Source organism: Salminus brasiliensis, chromosome 23 (genome assembly GCF_030463535.1).
Source record: "Salminus brasiliensis chromosome 23, fSalBra1.hap2, whole genome shotgun sequence".
Lineage (NCBI taxonomy): Eukaryota > Metazoa > Chordata > Actinopteri > Characiformes > Bryconidae > Salminus > Salminus brasiliensis.
Window position 1 is genome coordinate 11,642,801 of NC_132900.1, and position 23,112 is coordinate 11,665,912.

The 23,112-nt window shown below is 39.4% G+C and overlaps 1 protein-coding gene across 1 annotated transcript in view; it reads left to right on the forward strand.

Moving 5' to 3' along the window:
* sema6ba (sema domain, transmembrane domain (TM), and cytoplasmic domain, (semaphorin) 6Ba) overlaps nucleotides 1-23,112 on the forward strand; it is a 200,409-nt gene that overhangs the window by 168,063 nt on the left and 9,234 nt on the right. Inside the window, exons 11-16 of the mRNA XM_072668471.1 lie at nucleotides 817-948; nucleotides 1,404-1,553; nucleotides 7,078-7,257; nucleotides 10,303-10,443; nucleotides 13,093-13,170; nucleotides 13,449-13,507. Coding sequence (XP_072524572.1) covers nucleotides 817-948; nucleotides 1,404-1,553; nucleotides 7,078-7,257; nucleotides 10,303-10,443; nucleotides 13,093-13,170; nucleotides 13,449-13,507 — 740 coding nt within the window. The remainder of the gene's footprint in view (nucleotides 1-816; nucleotides 949-1,403; nucleotides 1,554-7,077; nucleotides 7,258-10,302; nucleotides 10,444-13,092; nucleotides 13,171-13,448; nucleotides 13,508-23,112) is intronic.

The following is a 23,112-nucleotide window of genomic DNA, read 5'->3' on the forward strand; positions in this document are numbered from 1 at the left end:
TGGCGCCGCAGGTAATGTGTGTTCCGCACTGCTCCAGGAGGCTTGTTGATGTTTGTGTGGGCCATGAGCTGTAAAAGGATGAAAACTCCTGCTGTAGAGACATGGCAGCTGTAGAACAGCATAAGAATTAGCTTATTATATTGTGTGATAGTATTTGCATTTGTGTTGTGGGTAGGTTATAGCAATAGTTTGGAAGACAATGAACTAAAGATAAGACTTTAGGATGGTGGAGAATTGCTGCTTCAGTTTGGTGTACTTCCATTTATTTATTTTTATAGCAAACACAATGTCATGCACTGTTGGAGCCACATTAGCAGCTCTTTAGATCATTAGCTACTTCAAAGTATATAAATAATGTAATCATGTTTGTTTACATTTACTATATATATATATATATATATATATATATATATATAGCCACCGGCTCTACTGTCTCTACTGTCCAGGGAAGACCTTCTACTAGATTTTCAGCGACAAGAGTGTTAGTGAAATGTCTATCCCTGTACTCAACACAGGGGTGACAGTGTAAATAATACCTGATATTTTAGTGATGCCAAATGATTCCCAGAACTCATTCATTCACCGAACACGACACAACCTGGCGTTTGCACTGAAACGCAGAATAATGAGTTTTGCTTGAGGCCTAATCGTCGACCCGTCTGTCAGCAAGAGAAGCCCCTGTAAAAGCCTGCTGGGATGCTTTTTTTCCCTGCAGCTGTTGTGACAGCGCAAGTGTGAGGCCTCATGGCAGTGTGTGTGTAAGGTGTCGATCAGACGGCTTGACCACAGCTGTTGTTGTTGTTTGCTGTTTCGCAGCATCCCCGGCTCGGCGGTGTGTGCCTTCGACATGCAGCAGCTGGCGCGTGTGTTCGAGGGCAGGTTTAAGGAACAGAAGTCTCCGGAATCCATCTGGACCCCTGTGCCAGACGAACTGGTGCCTAAGCCCAGGTAAAACTGCAGAGACGTCTACACACACAGCCTCCATGGGTGATTTTGTCCCCAAAAATAAGTGTTCATTTTTCTAAAGAGAAGTGTGACAGAATTTCAGTCATTTGGAATTCCTTCCATTCTGGCTTTTTTCATTTGTCCTTTTTTGAGGCCAAAACAGAATATTTGTAAGCCTACGGGTTGGCTGTTGGATAAGTGGCATTCGGTCAGTAGTAGTGTGCTTTAGATTAAAAGACCCAGTAGGAGTACAGATACTACAATTATTCTCCAGTACAGAACAGATGAGGTTTAGATTTTTCAAGTTTTCTCGCTTTTAAAAGCAGTAGAGCTGCTGTATTACTGTATTCTATAAAAAGTCAGTGCACAACTAATCATGATCATTCTGAATGTGCTAATACTAATAAAAACTAAAAAACACACCCTGTGTGTGTGTATATATGTGTTTGTGTGTTTAGGCCTGGGGGTTGTGCTGGTCAGGGCTCCCGGTTCAGCACCTCTACTGCTTTCCCTGACGAGGTGTTAAATTTCATAAAGACTCACCCTCTTATGGACGAGGCCGTTCCTCTGCTGGGACACAGACCCTGGATAGTCAAAACAATGGTCAGGTAAGTAAGTGCACTGCCATTGTGGAGAAAATCACCATCATCCTCTAGTTTGCAGTATTGCCAGCCTGGTCATCACAACATGCCTTGAAGTAACACTCCAACCTATACCTGTCACAAGTAATCAATTTCACACACACACACAAAAACAAAAATGATTCAATTAAAATGGATCTCCTTCAGCAGTCTATGCTGGACAGCGCCCGCAAAAGACCTATGAATAAATCTTTTTGAAAATGGATAAAATCTTTCTTTTGGGTCAAATAGGAGCAAATTTGACAAGTATGATTCATTACAACCAATTAGAATGTCATTACTTTAATTTGTTTATTCATTCGATATACACATGTATGCAATATATACAAGTGTTATGCTCATATGAAGAATTCAATTATCCATATCTTGTTTATTTGCTCAGTAAAACACTTATATTAGAATTAATACAAATAATATTCATATAGAAAGTTATTTAAACATCTCCAAAGCTCTCCTAATAAGAGTCAAGGATTATTTACAGTAATCATTCAACACCTGGTTTGGTAAATCAGTGCTTAATGATGGTAAATCAGGTGAGCTGCTGATGGAATGCTGAACACATCCACACACTGGCTGGGGTCATCCAGGAGAAACCTGGACCCAAACTTTGTTCTTTAGACTAGCTCACAAGATAGCTGCTTTCTTCAAAAGGAGAAATTCTTGTTCCTTTTTACTGTATTTATGTTTACCTACATCTTTTTGTGTGATGTTCTATATCTTCACTCTATGTCCACATGTTATAAATTACTTCTAATGAATGCATTTAGCTATTTTACGTGACATGGATGTGCAAATGCGTACATATACACCTTGTCTATTCTCTGAACATGCCAATAGAAAAGGACTCTCCAGAGCAGATAGACATTAACTTATTGGCACCATGCCTAATTCTAAGCATAGGCTAGAGGGGTATAAACACCCCCAGCATTGAGATGTGGAGCAGTAGAACTGTGTTCTCTGGAATGATGGTTGGTGCTCCATCCAATACATTTGGTATGAGTTGGTGAGCTGGTGATCATCCCACATTCTGACCTCACAAATGCTCTTGTCGCTGAGTGCAATCAGATCCCCACAGCAATGCTCCAGAAATCTAGTAGAAAGTTTTCCCTCAACATTAGAGACAGTTATTCCAACAAAATCAGGACAAACTTCTTTTTAACACCCTTGATTTTGGAAAAAATGCAGATTTTTGTCTTCCATTTTTAGAATATATATATATATATATATATATATACACTAATACATGAATTATTAAAAAGAGAAATTACTGTCAGTACAGTTGTAATAGCCACATGACGCATGACACAATAATTATATTGCAAGAGTTTGTATGAAATGAACTCAATCTGAATAGTGCTATAGTTATGTAGTGCCTGAATTGAAGTCATAGCTACACGCTGGGATTGTACCTGCCTCACCTGTTTGTCACTTTTGATAAAAGCATCTGCTGAAAGAGGACACGTAAACAGAAAATGTGAATGTCATATTGATGTGGAAAGTTTGAAATGCTATTATGGAGCTCACGTATATGATGCTTCAGGGCCCCATGTAGTCTAGTCTTGTTAATGCAAGCATGATGAAGGCCTTTGTCCATATAGCCTGACTAACAGTGTAGGTGTGCTGAAGGAATTATTAATCGAAGCTGTAAAAACGCTGCAGAGAGCAATTTGACAGGTATTTACCTACTGCCTCTGAGGGAAACTTTTTTCTTGAATGGAAATAAGAAATGCCTGTTTAGCCAAGTCAACAGAACTGCAATTGAAATGCAAAAAAAAAAAGTCAGAAATTTTGAAAATGAGATCCATGTTTAAAACTCTTCCAATGAATATCAATGTAATTTCTTTATCAGACAGTATAATACTTCATGTAGATGTTTAGAGATAGTGAAATCAATCTTAAAATTGTATTTATTTAGATAAAGGACTTCACATACTACAGTCAGTGGTTGCAACTAGTGTCACAATAAGGCTCAAGACTAAATGGTCAAGTCAGCCATGGTTTTATTGTACACTGTATGTTCACAAGTATGTAGCCTCCTATTCATCCAGTGTTTCTTCTCTAATCAAGGGTGTTAATTGGATGTTTGTCCCACCTTTGCTGAGATAACAGCCTCTACTTATCTGGAAAAGCTTGAACGCTTTGAGAATTTGATTGCATTCAGCCCCAAGAGAATTAGTGAGGTCAGTTACTGATGTTGGATAATTAAATGAGTTGAGTGGATCATAACCTCCACTTAACTCAACCTCACACCAAACGTATGGATGGATGGAATGCAGTTCCACTGCCCCACAGCCCAATACTGGGGGCTTTAGAACCTTTCAGCAGATTCTGGGCATTGAGCATGGAGACCTTGTGTCAAAGTTGGTGGGACTCTTGGACACACTATGCACATTTTTGTCCACAGCTAGAACATCTGACTCGACTCATGAACTGATTAAATTTCCTCATGTGCTGGTTTGTCTATGTTAGAGTGGAAAAACTCCACCGCTGTGTAGAGAGAGCCCCAGGAGGTCATTTAGGTTCATGTGTGGCTTCTCCAGAGAGTCCCATTTTATGGAGATTATACAAGCTTTGTGTCCACCAATTATGATCATGAGGAATGGGTGCACTTTAAAAGTGCTGTATGTGATTTCAATCCGATACACTGTTCAGTGATTGTTTTCTCATGGTTCGCTAGTTCTCTGGTCTGTTTGTGTGTTGGAAGATACAGTCAGGTGGTCGTACTTAGCCCTGGCTCTATAAATCATTCACGCTCATGCACAGGAGTGGGGAAGGGGAGGTGCAGGGCTATCCCACAACCTAGCTAATGCCATGCCGTTGTTGTTTTTAACGTCATATCATGGTACTTGATTATTTAATACTGGGGCGTGGAGCTTCTGAAGGAGCACCAAAGGGAGGCGTGTGTTTATTTTGCTGTTGAGTTCAAATATCTGAACAGTCGTTCTCCAGGATTGTATACAGCACCTTTAAAGTAGCTGAATTTATGGATATGACTGAGGTCACCCAACATCAGAGGTTAAGCCCAGTTGGGGGGAAAATAGACAAAAGCCGTATATATATATATGTGTGTGTGTGTGTGTGTGTATAGCCGAATATACATTTTATTTACAGCATGTAAAAGTATGCAACAATTTGTGGAGTGCTACACACTGTGTGTTTGGTAGCTATAAGTTGGACATATTGTGGTTATTTTGGTCTGCTTGCAGAAGAGCCTGTAGCTATTCTTTCATCCATGTTTACACATCGTTACTAAAGCTCCGCCTTCACATTCATCTGCTAAAAACTCTCAGTATGAAGGAACAGGTGCATTTTGACCACTTTGTTCTGCTTAGCGCACTGCACAAATAGCTGGTGTCAAGGGTATAAAAGCCCAGTGGGGCTTGGTTTGCAAAACAGTGAGTCAAGCATGTCTTTCCCTCACAAAACAACTGGAAACAGCACAGTCCCTAATGTGCTGTCAGTGGTCCTGAATCCGAACGTTTTGGCTGGATAGATACTGATACTGGCAACAGGCAGCCTGTCTAATGATAATAACGGACAGCTCAAGCATTGTTGCCTATAATAAACAGATACATCTTGAGTAAGGAACACTTTTCAGACCTTGTTGCAGACTTTATTTTGTTGAGAATTTGATTTTGAAGATCTATTTCCCATTTCTATCCATTAGTCTGCACTTAATTTCCCAATGACAAAGTGAAAACATGCTTTTAGATCACTTTGAACTAAATAAATTAGAAATTAACAATCTGTGCATCATTTTTTTTTTCAGTTTGCTCAAGATGAGTCTAGAACGCTTTTGAGATCCACCTGTTGCAGTTTGAATTGATTGGACCTGGTTTGTAAAGGCAAACACTTAAGTGACCTATGAATCAGGGCCCATAGATCAGGGCAAGGATATAAAACACCCAGTCATCTGGGTGACTATGCTGTGCTACACCAATAAGAGTCCTTGGGAAATACTCATAACACAGCATTGGTTTACCTCTGTAATACGAGTAACCTTGTAAGTGGCTCTGGATAAGAGCATCAGCTAAATGCTGTAAATGTAAAAGCTAAGGCTTTGAGTGTTCCCAGAACCACAGTGGCCTCCATTATTTCAAAACGAAAGAAGCTTGGTCTGCTGGTCAAATTAGACATGTAGACAAGAAGGTCCTTGGACAAGGAGGTATGAAAGAGCTCCTGTCGTGTCGTGTGCAGAGATAGGAGAACCTGATGCATGGACAAGCTCTGCAGTATTCCATAAATCAGGCCTTTATGGCAGAGTGACAAGACGGAAGCCACTGTTGACTAAATGGTATATGGCAGCCAATTCTGAGTCTAGCAACATGTGGAAAACAAGATGAAGATAAGATTCTTTGGGAAGATCAGCATACACAATATGTGGCGAAAAACAGACTGCACGTCACCTAGCTAATACTACCTCACATGTGAAACATGGTGGTGGCAGCATCATGCTATAGGGGTGCTTCTCAATGGCAGGGACAGGGAGACAAATGAATACAGACAGTAGTACATCCTTGAAGAAAACATCCACACAAAACCCAAGGGGGGACAGTTCACCTTTTAACATGAAAATACAGTCAAAACAAGAATAGAGTGGCTTCAGTTTCCTGGTATCCTTGAGTGACCCAGCCAAAGCCCAGACTTAAACCCTATCAAACATGTGGAGAGGCCTAAAGATGGCTGTTCACAGATCATCAGCATCCAATTTGACAGAGCTTGAGAGAACCTGCCATGAAGAATTGGATAAACTGCCCGAATCCATGTGGGCAAAGCTCGTAGAGGTATATCCAAGACGCCTTGCAGTTGTAATTGCTGCCAAAGTGGCTTCTACAAAGTACTGAATAATTTTACTAAGTACTTTTGTGAACTAAAGATTTCAGAATAGGACTCTCTGGAGCAGATAAACATTAACCTAATGGCACCATGCCTAATGCCAGGCGTGGGTTATCCTTTTAAAAATAAAGAGTGGAGGGTTTACTCCTCTGCACCCTTAAAATACAGGTGCAACAAATGGTTTAAGCAATGCCATAGAAGAACCATTTTCATTTACAGATATATGTATCAAGAACCTTTAAAAGGTTTAAAGAAGTTAATGTAAAGGTTCTTTACATACACATCTCTTTTATTTAGCTAGGTGATGATGACTTTTATTAATATTTTCATTTTGGAATGTTCTATTTTTCATATAAGCTTCATTGTTTAATTTTAAGCTAACATTTACCAGTACTCTGGTTATGCTACTAGCCACCAGCAGCCAGGGCCCTGAAAGAGCCTTGCTTTCTCCAGATTTGGTAGATGGCACTTCCTCCCCACATCACTCCAATGCTGGCCAGCACTAGTGTCTGTCTTTCCCCTCCTAGTGTACAGAGCATTGCATGTGATAGGGAGAGAATAGGGATGGGTTGGGTAATTGCCGATCCAAATTGGGGAGAAAATGGGTACAAATAAGACCTCAGACCTCAGATGTATTATTCTGTCTTCCTTATAGGTACCAGCTAAACACCATGGTGGTAGATACGGAAGCTGGACCACACAGAAACCGGACAGTAGTGTTTCTCGGCTCCACTAGAGGGACCGTTCTTAAATTCCTCATCATGCCTGGCAGAGAAAGCCCTTACTCCAACACCAACATTTTCCTGGAAGAACTGGAGGGCTACAATCCTGAGAGGTAATTTTGCACCAGATTTCAGACACTTTGGTGGCGAGCTTTTATTCCTCAAAAATCAATGGTCCTATGATTGGACCTGTTAAGACTTTTTTTATAAGGTCACAGTTTAAGTGTGTGACACCTTACGTGGGTATACAACGTTTTAGCAGTTCACATAAGTTGTAATAGCCCTCAGTTTGATTGTGTATGTCTTCGTGCACACATTCCTAAAGGTAAGGTGCCTAAGAGGTTCTTAGGATGAATGTCAGGCAACAGCATTTCAATAGATGGTGCTTTTAATAAATATTCCAGTGTTTTTCAGCCTAATATTTTTGTCCGTAACAGAAAACCCACTGACTCATTGTTGAAGCAACTGCCCATTGGCCTCTATTACAATTAGAGACAGTGGCTTTTTTATTTTAAGTACTGATGGCAATGGGTTGTTTGTTAAATTGTTTGGTTAACTTTATTAGATATTATAATGGCATACAAAATGTCCCTTCGCTTTATTGCAAGGACTTTAAAGAATGTACTGTTTACTTCCCAGTCCATCCAGTCTAGATATTAAAACATGATGTCTATTATGAAATCACTGTTTCTCTCATGCCACAAGAACACCTCATTTACATATTCAGCCTACCACAGTTTAGTCCCACCCAGCCCCACCCAGTCATATTGCAGTTCTCATTTTTGGACCATAAGGCTGCACAGATTATACAATACATTAGAAATGTTGGATATGGGCCCTTGAATATCTTCCTGCACTTGCTAAATGTCAAGAGCATTGTGATGGCAAATCTGCGGTATAGTAGATTCAAAAAGTTTAGCATGACTTTAGTTATGAGCTCAGTTATGAATATATTCTGCATCAAAAAGCCTCTAAAGTCTTTGATTTAACCATAAACGAAGGGCAGACCAAATAAAAATGTCAGCAAAAACAAAAAAAGGTAAACATATTCAAATAGCTTTCCCCGATTACTGTGTGTGTGTGTGTGTGCGTGTGTGTGTGTGTGTGTGTGTGTGTGTAAGAGAGAGAGAGATGTGAAGGTGGGAGATGAAAATATGGCTGCAGTTTTGAAGATGAAAGGCTGTACCTGTCTGATGAGAGAGTTGTGGAGTTCAGAGAGGTGCATGCTGGGATAGGAAAACAGGACATGTGACAGTTTAGATAAGACTCTCAGCGGGACACAAAGCAGTGTGAGAAACAAATACACACACAAACACACGCCCAGTGTTTCAAATCCCAGAACACCTGGTGTAACCTCCAGCTGATTCCCAGAATCAGAATCAATTCAGTGTTAAAGCAGCTTCTGCACTTCTCCAGCTTAGTTGGAGGGTTCAGGAAAACTTCCAGTGAGTCTTGTTTATATAATACATTATAACTGTCCTTCATAAGTACTTACAGTTACATGCCAGTGCTGTTGGAACAAACCTTTGTATCTCCAAAATGGTAACTTTACAATTGAAGTAAAAACCTTACTACATTAAAAACTGTTAATGTGAGTCAGTGTAGATTTTTATTCTAAGTCAGTTTCCCACCAATTCTGTTGAGCCATTCATCATGAAACTTTAACACAATGTAGCAAATTTACCTGGTAAAGTGAAGCAATGAGAAAATTTAATAAAGAACTATTAAATGATCTCCTCCCAAATGAGTTATTCTGTTCATGTTGTATATCTCCACAATTGCAGTTTAACTTTCAGTGGATGTCAAAAATGTAAAAAGACTTTATCCCAGGTAATTATGTGCAGTAGCATTTGACTCTTTAGCGACTTGTATTTCAAAGGATACACTGATGTACGGGTAAAATGTACACAGGACAAATCGTCTAAGGTTCTGAATATATTTATTTAGCAAAGAACATAATAAAGGTGATTAAAAAAAAAAAGAAGAAACATTAATTTCTGCAATTGAAATTCGAGGTTAGGACCTGAAATGTAAAAAGATTTTATTCCAGGTCATTTTGGAGCATTTCTGTTGGGCCGTTCTTTATGATAGTGCCATATAATGTAAAAATAACCTGCCAGATTCACATTGTCTCAAAAACTAAAAAATGAGATGCAAGGTTTTTAATGTGCCATAAATGTAATAAATTTTAATTAAGATATGTACCACACATTTTTGAAATGTTCACATGTTTGACAGTGCAGCCTATATATGAGTCCTGTATAAAATTCCTGTTTAATTTCATTATTGAAACATAAACAAAGTCATAGAGAGTGGTTTGACATGCAGCGTGATGTTCTAGAGAAACTTCTAGATAGATAGTTGTTGTAATTGCTAACAACAAAGATACCCAAAGAGTTTCATGCGTCAAAAGCTCTGTCACGAAAATCTGTGATATGAAATAGCTATTAATACAAATCCTGATGCCTAAGACATTGTTTTCATAAATTAGTGAATTATGTAACAAAAAAAAGTAGTGAATCTATAGGTTCTCTCACATTTTGGATACTAAATAAAATCCTTGTCACCATCACTGTAAAGAAATCTGAATTTCTTTGTTAAATTATGCAAATACCAATTATGAAATTCCAAGTGTGAATAAATATATGTGTGCAATTTGCTTTGATATTTATAATAGGTAACCCCTTAATGCAGAAAGGCTTATTACACACTAAGGTGTATTACGAGTAAGAAATTTTGTAGTTATGATTACCTTTAATACTTTACAACCAGTTTAAATGACATCATTATTTATATGTAATTACATAGTAGCAGTTAATTACACCATTAATTACACATTTTGTAAATGGTAAAAAATGACAGTTCTTCACTTGTATAATTATTTGTTTTAGTTTCAGTAACAGAAAAAAATGACAAAAAAAGATGGTAAATTAAACCATTTAATCATTAGAATTTATTAAAATATGTAGTTTTTATGTAATACAAATCATAAGCATCTGCTTTTTCTACTCACAAGCAGAAATGTGGCATCGATTGAAAGTTTAGAATCTGCACCTGCAGCGGAATGTCTCAGCTTGTTTAAATGAGCTCTTAGTGAGGAATAATTAAAGAAACACCCTGGGAGATTAGGAGTGTTAATAAGTGTTTGGTGTGTTTAGGTGCGGAGACGACTCTGTGCAGGCCCGTCAGCCACTGTCTCTCACTCTGGACAGACCCAGCCACACACTCCTGCTGGCCTTTCACTCCTGTGTGGTCAGGCTGCCCGTAGCCCGTTGCCAACTGCACTCTCGCTGTATGAAGTAAGTATACACATACACGCACACACACACACACACACACACACACACACACACACACACACTATACATGCTAATGTTTGGAATTTTTTTTTTTTCTGCAGTCATAACCCGTGCTGGGGTAGTTGCTCAAAAACTAATCTACTGCAAATTACTGATTTTTTCTCACAGTTTCAGGCTACATCCTTTCATTACTTCTGCCTTTGTTCAGAATAAGTTATTTTTATAAATGAAAATTATAAATGCCTGATGCTATTTGAAAACCTACATACTGGTAGAAACAGTCTAAAAACAGTGGCCTTGAAATATGTATTTTATGGATAAAATCATGTATACAGAGCTGTTCCTTAAGTAAACAGAGCCTGGTCTGTAAGCGATGCTGAGGCTGTTTCATATTAGCAGAATTAGATTAGAAGCTTGGGCAGATTGCTTGCTGAGTTTATGGTAGTGGAAAGTTGTTGCCCACATTCGCTCGGTGCTGCTGACATTTACTTTGGAAGTTGCACAGTCAGCTCTCACAAGTAGCATGCACACAAATGACATGGACAAACACTGAAAATACATATAGTCCATATTCTATATTTATGCTCACATGAATTGCGTGCAATCATTAATATTGGTCAATTCAAGCCATATTCGAGCTGACTTTGTTTTACCAGAGGGGGTGCTGGAAGGTAATTGTGGGGGATTTGACTGGGGGGTTTGCATGGGATAAAATATCCAAGTCTCTTGGTTGGTGCTTGGTCCCCAAAGAATACCACTTTTGTAGTCAGGAACTGCAATGTAATTAAAATAATTGACATTTTGATGCATTACAGTGTTTCATTACATGAACAAGTGTACTAATAAATGTGCTTCAATAAATACATGCATAAATAATAAATGTATAAATAAAATGTTACATAATTGTCGCCAGAAGCAGCAAACCTAAGACATTGAAATGCTGTTTTTAGATGTTTAGTCCAGTAGGTCAATGGAATAGTTTCAGTAGAAGAAGTTTTTAGAAAGATTTTGGACCATTTCTATTGGTTCGTTCATCATGGAATTTCAACACTATTTAAAGATCTAATGTACAAAAAATGAACTCAGTCTATTGTAGAATTGTAATGTAACAAACTGTGGAGAAGGTGAAAGGGGTTTGCAGACTTTATGGCTTGTCTATATACATACACACAGAGTGCCCTTACACCTCCTCTGGCATGTCCCTGCTTGCTAGCCTCGACACAGGCTTGAACTAGTCTAATTGAACATCGAACCTCCTCATTAATAAACTCCATGTTGGTTAATCTCAGTTCAACTCGTGTGTTAATGAAGGGCGTGGTGCTCCTGCACAGCATGCTTGGAGCTTTTTCAGTGAACGCCTTCTTGCAGGCAGAATTCTCTTTGCTGCAGTGTCCTATACACACACACACACACACACACACACACACACACACACACACACACACACACATATATATATATGCTATCTTTAGATCAGGCTAGACTTCACCTTGCGGTGTGGCAGCGACCTGCGGCAAGAGCATAAGCTGAAAGTGTGATCGCGCCTAAATCACAGAGGCAGCACATGAACGCCTGCTGTGTGTGCTACTCCCAAGCCGCTGCTGCCAGATATTCTCAATGACGCTGGTGTCAGTCGCCAGTCGACGTGCAGGGAAGCACAATATGGGCAAAAATACATAGAGATCATATTTCATCATTTTGTGTCTGCTTTACAGTTTACCTAGCAGTTACAGGGCCCATATTGTGGAAAATCCAGTGTGTTCACTTATCTGCAATAAAAGAGTTTGGTGTAGTGGGAGATTGTCAACTTTGCTGTGAGCATTTTATTGTATTCAGCCACAAGAGCTCACAAGAGTGAGGCAGGTACTAATGTGGGTGTGCATTTGACCACTCAGCAAGAGGTACACGTTAAAGTAGCTGAATTTACTAAACAGAAGGGTGTCTTGTCTACGTACACTACACTGACAAAAGTATTGGGACACCTGCTCATTAGTTGTTTCTTCTGAAATCAAGGGTATTAAAAAAAGAGATCATCCTTCTTTTTTTGGAGTAGCTGTCGTGACTGACCAGGGAAAGCTTTTTTTAATAGATTTTTTTGGAGCATTGCTGTACAAATTTGATTGCATTCTGCGACAAGAGCAATAGTGGAGTAAAACAGCAGTCAGTAAAACGTAAAGTAGCTGAATGCATTCATTAAAAGGGGTGTCCACAAATATTTGGACACCTAGTGTATGTTTAGGACATTTAGGGTTTACTAGACAAGGATTAAGCCAAGTACACATTATTCCACAGTATCATCTATTGGTCAATATTGCAGAAGGTTGCAATATGCCAAGAGCCTCTAACCCTAGGGTGATCAGACCTGGTCATGAAGATCTAACCGCTCTGGAAAGTTCAGATTCAAACCAAGCTGATTATAATATACAAATGCTTCTGAATGTCTCATTACCTGAATCAGGTGTATTGTATGAGGGTTGCACATAAACTCTGCAGAGTGGTAGATCTTCAGGACCAGGATTGGAAACCCCTGTGTGAATGTTGGTCAAACACAGATCCAACTGCCTTTTTTGAAGACTTTTGTGATACCTGCAGTAGCTAATGCTTCAATGCTGACATTGTAGTTGTCTAACATGGTGTATCTGTGTGTAGAAACTGCATCTCCTCTAGAGATCCCTACTGCGGCTGGACAAGAGGAAGCACATGTTCTCTCCTTAGACCTGGAACCAGGTAAGACTCATCTTACTCAACACTTACTACAACACTTTAGCACAGTATTGCTGCTGTATTCAAATGGTCATTTTACAGATAAAGGAAAAAATGTAAGAAGGTTTTGGACCTTCTCTGTGTGTCTATTCATCAAGTAATGTTCTCAAAGTGTCAGGTTTTGTTTTTTAAGTGGTGCATAACAAATAAAAACAATAAAATTGTTTTAATAAGGCAGTGATAATATTCCAATATCCTTTTTCATTTTAATTAAGCTGTTTTTCTCATTTCTTGCCCTGCAGGCTTCCATTTGTGCAGGATATTGAGTACAGCAACATCACACAACTTGGGGATTGTGATGGTAAGCTGTTTCGGTTATTATTATTTATTTAGCTGGATGATGTTTTCAAGGACATTGTCATCATATGAAATCCCTGCCATGCCTGGCTGTTGATCGCCTCAGTAGCTACATTTACATGCTTACGATAGCTGAGCTAGGTTATCACTAAGAACTGCAGTAAATCTGGTGTACCAGCAGCTTCTAGTTCATGGCAGGCCTGTGCCTTGGTGGTTCTTGGGTTGTTTCTAAACATCTGAATCAACTTTTTCTCTGCTAAGGGTGACTTAGAGTTTCTTACAGACCTTGGCTACACATCTCAATAACTTACATACAGTTGTCTGAGTTGATCTTGTAATCAGCGTCTCAGATCTGCACTGAGCTCCTTGGAGTTTCTGTACTGTGTGTCAATCATGATTAAGAGTTAAGAGGCTTTAGCAAGTTTTGAAACTTTCAGCACCAATGAATTAATAATCTGAATATCTGATTATCATGTGCAGTCATATCAGAGTATTATGACCACTGGCTCAGATGACACTAGCAAGGCGTCATGGCATGGACTGTATTACTGTATTCCGATACTCTGCATATTTCCACTCTGGTATCAGTGGCCCGTGGGTCACCACTGTTATGCCGTTGCAGGGAACTCAGTGAGCAAGAAGTCCATTCTCTGCACACCTTCACTTTAGAACATCCAACGATGCCACCACCTTTCGCCTGGTACCCTCTTATCATGCCCATTTGGACATCAGTCAAATCACATGCTTTGCCCATGACTACTGGTCTCCCAATGGCATAACAGTGGAGCCCCACGGGCCATTGATGCCAGAGTAAACCGACGACTCTGGCGAGTGGTACAGAGGAATCAACAAGCCACAGTGGTCCAGCTAACCTCTATAATGAACACCTTCCATCACCTAATACAGTCCACATCTCGCTAATGTCATCCAAGGGTTGTTATTCTCTATTATGTAGGCGGTCACAATATTCTAAAATGACTGTGTGTGTGTGTGTGTGTGTGTGTGTATATATATATATATATATATATATATGTATAATTACAACAACAACCGGATTCAAAGTATGTCAGAAAAATGGAGAGATACAGTTTCTGTGCAAACAAGAGTATCCAAACACTCTCACACACACACACACACAGAGGCTATGGCTCTTTCTCCTTGTAAGCCCTTTGCTCTGCGAGACTGCCCTGAACAGGCCTTTTAGCACTCTGCTACTGGCAGCAGTCTAGAGCAAGACAGATCAGTCACTTGCACAGAGAGAGAGAGAGAGAGAGAGAGAGAGAGAGATGGAGACTGTGACAGAGAAAGAGAGAGGGGTAGACAAAGACAGAATATTAAGCAGTTAAGGGAAAGTTTAGCAGCAAAGTTAGGAGAGGTTAAGAGAAAGACAGAGAGAGGGCACGAGAGCTGTGTGTCACTGCAGTGAGCGTATCTGCTGTGAGTGGGGAGAGAGAAAGTGTAGTACTGTAGAGTAATGGATAGCAGGGCAATCCTTTTCTAATGATTTTTGATTTGATTACTGCTCCAAGGGGAATGATTCGATCCAATTTTATTGAATACGAGACTTTGTAGATTCTTGCCTTGTCAGAAAGATTCATCCAGCATGTCAGCACTATCACGGATAAAACGTTACACCTCCAGAGGGGGTTATACACTCTATGTCCAAATGTCTGTGGATTGGTTGAGCAGCAGTTATCTTGGACTGCGTACAGGGCTCGACAGGGCTTCACCTTACACTGTCAGTGTTAAATAGCAACAACCTTTGTTGGTGGAAGGAACTGATCATATATAAGCATATTCAGTATGAAATTCAAGGCTTCTTTGATTTGTTTATTTATTTTGTAATATATATATATATATTGAAGTTAAATTATCAAGATTTTCCAGACCATGTTTGTGCATTATACACATATCTGTTGCAAGAATGTCAGATGTCAATTATTGTACCCTTATTACGTTAACTGGCGAATTATTTCTACATTATTTTGAAGTAACTAAAATTAACCAAATATGAATTAATTATTTCTCTGAGATTTATAAGATAATAATCTTGTGGAAAGCCATTACCTGAGTATGGGGCCTGCATGGAAAGTGCTTATAAATAAAAAGTGTAATGAAATACCGAACTAGCTATACTATATATATATGATATATCCTATCAGAATTGTTATTCCCTCTTTTTTTGGTGTTTTCTATTTAATTATCCATGATGAAAGTAAATCACCAGTTTGCTTTAAATAAAGACAAAAAACCCTTGATTGAAATGTATTATTAGATTAGATATAAATATTAAATATTAGATTTCTAACATTTATACCTAAGGTGTCAATTAATCTTAGTTAATGCTGGTAAAGTAACAGAGACAGCCAGTTCATTCTCATTCAGTTCTACTGATGTCATAACAAAAACCTTCATTGCTTAATAATCGATGCATTACCAACTACTTTTGGCCAACTTAGAGAGGGGTTAGGATGTTTTTTTAGGATGTTTTTGAGGATATATTAATTTTGTGGCGATGTATATGGTATATTGATGATATAGTCATGTATTATACATTTTAATACATAACCTTTGCCTAACCCTAAATCTATCACTCACTTAAACATTTCCAAATCATTGCAGTTAAATCAGCATATTTAGAGTGATGCTATGCCATGCATGGATTTACTACTCTTAGTAGTGAAGCTAAGCACTTCCATCAATAGGCAGGTATAAAGATGAGCATCCGGTCTCTGTAATTGTAGGTCTGCAGGATCTATAGTCCGCTGCTGTTCCATCCCAAAACGACAAAGAACTTAAAACAAGGCCGAGGCGATTTACTCTCAAATCCATTTAAAGCCCAAATTCCCATTAAGTTCAAAACATGCTTTCAGAAGCTGCACAAAGCCTCCGTCCTGGCACTGTACAATTGAGTTTCTCTCCGGCGCACTTTGTCCTCATTCCAGACGCACAGATCACAAATCCGTCTCAGCGTCCCAATTTGCGGCAGCGGCCTTTTGGAGGAAGTTGTAGAAGTGGAGCGGCAGTGGGGTTCCGTAGCCCGAGCTCTGAGAGCACTTGAGCAGAAGAGCAAAACGGGTTAGCATGCTGGCCCCAGCCGAGGTGATTATAGAGCGGAGGAAATCTTCACAGCGGTGGGGATGGCTCCCGGGCTCAGAGAGAGAGAGAGAGAGAGAGCGAGAGAGAAACTTTCTCACTTTACTCATGGTGAAGTACAGAGCAGGCGCTTAAAAATTCTCGAGAAGAGTTTGTATTACTTGACCGATTTACAAGCAAGCATACAAACATTAGCTGCTCTGGGAGTGACCGTGTAATTGAGCTGCAGTCATTTTGAAACTCTGAAACAACAAGCACTAGAATTAACACAAGGATACTTACTGTAAAAGTACCATGCACCATCAGAGTGGTTTGATTTGGTGGGGGTCTTTTAGAATACATTATTTTGATGCTGTTTATAGGAAGGCCTTGTCTTTAAATGTGAAGTACTTCATGAAACTCACTTGTAACTCATTGACTTACTAGCTGGCTCATTTAAGCAGGTGCTTGATAATGATCGCTAAAATCTGTCCGTGTGCTGTGGAATAACAAAACATGTGTTTTTTTTATTAACATGATATTTAGTATTGTTTGACTTGATTGTATTATATATTAAACAAAATATATGCTCATGCAGCTGTATTTGAGTAGGGCCTGACTGCTAATTCTGGAAAACCTATTAACACACATTTTCCAGCTTCTCTGATACAGTATGTCCTTGTTGTAAAAGTAGATGCTAATGCCATTTATTAAGACTTCCATTCTGACTACTGCATGCATGGCAACTTGGCCTGGACCATAAATGTTGATTAGCTTGAAGTGCTGGGGTTCCACTAAACACAAAAGTAAAGCAACAACAAAACTGAAGGCACATTTCACATGAAATACTTTCCAGTTAATTCTACACATAATCACATCCTAAACTTTGAATTTGTTCATCTAGCTTGGCATAATACTTTTTCATTTCTGTCCCCTGCAATATACAGTCATACACATGTTAAATTTGGAATAGCAAATATATTCTCGTGAAGGGTGTATATTTGATGACTTGATGAGGCATCTGCTGCCAACAAAGAATTCAGTCAGTATTGAGCCAGGCCACTTATGTATATGGTCCAAATAAAACAAAAATAATGTGAAACATTAAATAAATACATTTTAAAAATCAGATAAGTAGGGCATTTAGCCCTATTTGTTTTAGTCCAGCTTCTGGACTACTACTCACACTACTTAATTTTGAGCTTTAAGCATTTTAACAAACACATTCTTTTTATGCAAATTATTCAAAACATTGAAACAACAAATCACTATAAATTGTATACAGTTTTAACCAGACATTAAAACTCCACTGTTGCAGTGCCCATCCATGAGTCTTGCTTTTTTAATAATTTAACATGAAATGTCTGGTGTAACAAACAACAATACAAAATGAAGTCATGCACAAACATTGGACTCTTTTCAAGGCATTTTGGCTTCAAAAGGTCAGAGTGAAAGAAGGCAGCTTCTTTTGAGATTTCACACTGATTAAAAATCCTTAGTTCTCTGTTGAATCCACAACAGCGCCTGGACCCTTTCAGTATGATTTGTAAAGAGTCACTAATTACTATAACCATTATAACTGTCAATAGAAATAAAAAAGTACATATTTTACATCAAATTCAGGTGGATGCTAAATAGGAGGTGATGTCTAATGATGAATAAATACATATATTAACTATGAAATTGAAAAATTACAAAAATATAGCCAGCTTAATTTTTTCACCAATCATGGCTCTTTTTTACGTATTGATGTTTCAATTGATCTCAGTTCTGTTTGGACCATCTATGAGACCTGGCTCAACACTGACTGAGGTTACGGTTGGCAGCTCACCCCTCTCCCCATCACTGAACAATGTCATATTTGCAATTCAAAGTTCCAAACATAATTTATATGAATGTTTAACACTAAAAACACATTCCCATTACTTGACTTGGTCTTGACTTGACCATGACCCTGCCCATGTCTGTTACCACAGACTCTGTGATGACCCACCACTGACCCTAGGAAAGCACTAAACCACACAATGCAGTAAAACTCCAGGACTGGGATTCAGAGGCTCTGGCCCAATAGAGAATAAGCTTGCTGCACAACTGAGCCACAGGCTCCCCCTAAGGCCATCTCACAGCTCTGATGCCTGCCTGCCTGTCAAGTAGTAGGTCCAATGTTTTAATCCACAATCTGCATTATCTGCTTGCTGTAGCTCACTGCAGCTGAGCCAGCTATGAACTTTCCTTGTCTTCGTCTCGCCTTCCATATGTTTAAGCTTCTTCAGTTTGTCCGCCAGCTGGACCTCAGCTTCACTGCTTAGACAGAAGCTGAAATAATCAACAAATGTTCCACTGAAGCAACATTAAGTGTAATGGTCCACCATTAGCGCCATAAACCGCAGGAGCCGGGGAAAAAAGCCTTCACTTTTAAAATGCTATTTTTTTTCTCTAGAGGTAATTTTCCTTTTCTGCGTCGAAAATATAATTGACCAACATATGTCATTACTTTGAGGGGCCCTGATGCTGTTGAGGCCCAAGGCAATCATGTCTGCTTAATGTGAAGTGCGCATCTGTTAAGACTGAAAAAAACCTTGTACTTCATAATAAGTCCTGACACAGACAGGAAAGTGGAAGTTCTTTTTAAATTGGTCATATGCAAACATGGACATGCAGGGAATTTAGAGAACGAGAGAACAAGACGAGGAAATTCTTAGAAGTAAAGATTACATTAAAATAAATTAAATTTAAAAAAGAAAGATGTGAAAAATGCTCCGATGTCGTTTTACAACCCCCAATGCCTCAGAATCAAACAAGCTGATTTGTCTTTTAGGGGGGATTTATGTTATTGGCTGGTTTATGACAGAAACACCAGCTCACAGAACCCACATACACTATGCTGACAAAAGTATTGGGACACCTGCTTATCAATTGTTTTTGGGTTTTTTTTTAAATCAAGGGTATTAAAAAGAGTTTATCCTGTTTTTGTTGGAGTAACTGTCACTGCTGTCCAGGGAAGGATGGACAGTTCTAGTGTGGTTGGCTCCAGTATGTTTTCAAGGGAGTGATAAGATGATACAATGACATCAGCTAGCGTTAGCTTTTAGCCTACTGATGATTCCCGTTTGCTCTTCCCAGCTTTCACTTTTTCTTACTAAGTTTCCTGTCGACACTGGCACAGGAAAAGTTGCAGTCAAGAGACCTAGTTCACATTGCAACCTTGTATTCCCATAAATAGTCTGCAGGTGATGTGCAGTTCTCCAGTGTCAACTACACTGTTAGAAGTATGAGATCCTTGAGGAACTTCAGGAGGTTCTTCAGTTTGACACTGTGGAGGAACACCTAAAGGTGCTTTGAGGAACCTTCAAGGAATCTTTCTTCTTGAAGCCTTTTCTTAAAGGCACCACAGGAAGTTCCTCCACAGTTTCAAACTGAAGAACCTCCAAACGTTTCTCAAGAATATTATACTTTTAACAGTGTACACAATGTTCTCCTGAAGTCACATTTTACCGTTTCGCCAGTTTTGACCTGGGCTTTCGCTTGTGGTTTATGTAAATATCGGGGATGCAAATATAATGAGTCAGGACTGTTCCATTACAGTTCTGGGGTTTTGGAACTGGCCGTTTTGGTTTTGCTGGATTTTCTTTTGAAGGAGGACCCAACAGTGTTTGAGGTTCACAGTATGTCACTTCCAAGAACTCGCCTTAGTCAACTCTGCCATGGAAAACAAAGTTTGACATTCTAGGGCCCATATAAGAGCAGACACAAGAAGGCAGAGTGACTCATATCAGATCCCGCTAGCATCTACAACTGTGCTGTCATGAGCCAAGTTGTCATCGTAGCTTTTAGAACTGTTTTTCTTTGCTCTTTGATGGTCTTGGAAACTCACTTCTTTTCATACTGCTTTTTTCATTCTTTGTGCTACGGCAATATTCTCGTTTTGTCTTTTGTCAAAAAGCAACTCCGGATCAAGAGCAGGAAAGAATGAAGAACAGGGTGAATTACAGCGATGGGTAGAAAGAGTGAAAGACAGAGAGAGTGAGAGAGAGAGAGAGAGAGAGAGAGAGGGATTATGCAATACTCTGTTGACTCGTATTGTGCTTCGGCTGTTCCCTAAAGAGTCAGGAGTGAAGTGGGGCCTCCAACTGAGGCTGAGAGTAAAGTGATGATGGTTGAAGATACTTCAGAGTGATGCGCATGCATGTTTATGTATGTGCATGAGAGCGAGAAAGAGAAACAGAGAGACGTTAAATGTAGAGAAAAAAAAACATAAGAAGTTTCAAGAGATATTATATGAACCCTTATTGTTACTCTGCTCATTCATGCGCTGTTCTTTATTGGTTCTTTCATGAAAAACTATGGTTGTAGATAAGATACGTGAGTGTGAAGAACATTTTCTAGGTTCAAAGAACCTTCACTTCACCTTCATACTCATTTAGCTTTGACAAACATAAGTGGTTATTCTATGGCACCAACTAAAGAACCCCTTGCAGCTCATTTATTTTTAAGAGTGTAGTTGGTCTGTTGAAGACTGGCCGGATTTTACTTTCAGTTTTCAAGTGTGTGGAATTATACAGTCACCAGGCTCTTAATTAGGAAGGTCTCTACACCAACTCATGTGGCAGCAGTGCAGTGCATACCATTATGTAGAAACAGGCCAGCAGCTTTAGGTAATGTTCACCTCAACTATCAGAATGTAGATAAAAAAGTGATCCACTGTCTGAGTGATTTTAAGCGTGGCATGGTTGTTGGTTCCAGACGGACTGGATTAAGTATTTCTATAAGTTCTGATATCCTGGGATTTTTAGCACAACAGTTTTAGAATGGCATAACACAAAAAAAGGCCAGTGAGCCTTGTTGATGCAAGAGGTCAAAAAAGAATTTCCAGACTGGTTGGAGCTGACAGAAAGGCTACAGTTACTGCAATTGTTGTGAGACAAAAAAAAAAAAAAAATCTCACAATGGGCAGTTGGGCAGTGGTGGCTCAGTGATTAGAGAACTGGGCTATTGATAGCAGGGTTGTACGTTCGATTCCCAGGCTCGGCAAGCTGCTGTGCTGTTGGGCCCTTTACCCTCTCTGCTCCTCGGGTGCTAGAGTTGGCTGCCTACCGCTCTGGGTGTGTGTGTACTTACTGCCCCTAGTTCACGTGTGTGTGTGTGTGTGTGTTCACTACCACACATGGGTTAAATGCAGAGGACACATTTTGCTGTACATAGTACTGAAACAAATACGTGCACCTTTACAATGTCCAGCACATCCAACCTTGAGACGGATGGGCTGCAACAGAAGACGGCTTGCATCAACGGTCCATGCTGGTGGAGATGGTGTAATGATGTGATTTTAAGCCCAAAAAAACAATTCATCATCACTTGAATTACACAGCCTATTCGAGTATTATTGCTGACCATGCGCATCTCTTTATGACCACAGTGTACCCATCTTCTAAATTCCAGCATGTTACAAAGCAAAGTCATCCTAATCTGGTCTCATGAACAGGACAATGACTTCACTGTTCTTTAGTGACTTTCCCAGTTACTGTATTGGAATGCAATAGAAATCCTTTGGGATTCAGAGCATGGAAGTGCTCCTAAGAAATTAGCAGGAACTCAATGTGACACAATCAGGCAACTTAAACTGGAATTTCAAAGGTGTTTCCAACATCTTGAGGAATCCATGTCATGAAGAATTGAAGCTGTTTTGAGAGTGAAAGCCTGTATTAGTAATACAGGAGACCTTTTAATTCAATTTCAAGTGTAGAAAGATTTTGTTCCAGGTCATTTTGAAGCATTTCTTCTGCTCCATTTATCATAGAATTCTGACACAATGTATAGAACAACTGCCATGTTCAAATGATGGTCAAAAAGTAAGAAACAATAAAATTCAGATGCATGTTTTTTGTGTGATAGCAACAATGAGTGGTGAGCCTACCCGCAATCATTGGGCACAAGGCAGGAAAACCCCCTGGCAAGGCAATTGCTTGATATCACACACACCCATTCACTTACACATTCACACCTTGGGGCGATTAAGCATGGCCAACTCACCTACCATGTGCATTTTTGTTAGGCAGGAGGTACCCAGAGGAAACTTACACAGACACCGGGAGAACACTATGTATATTGTCGCTGTCCCCCTTGACATCATTTGAACGTGGCAGGTGTGCTTTTACATTATGTCAGAATTTCTTTGTGAATGGACCAATAGAAATGCCCCAAAATGACTTAATGTTCAATAAAGTATTTCTCCATTTACCTTCATTGAAAGTTAAGAAGGCTTTTTCCTTCTACTGTAAAGGTGCTGTTTCAGGGGACAGCAATACTTGAAGAGATAGACCAACACGAGAGAAAGAGAGAGAGTTTCTTTTATAGTCCTTCCAATAAAAACAAATCTACAACATAAGAAATGACTCTTTAGAAAACAAACCTGAGACCTACTCGAACCCGATGCTGTCTGTGAAAAATCTGCCCTAAGCCGCCCCTATCCCGTCTCTAACCTGGTGTACTCACTGCTGTAACCTGGTGTGTATGTGTTTGTGTGTCTGTGCTCTT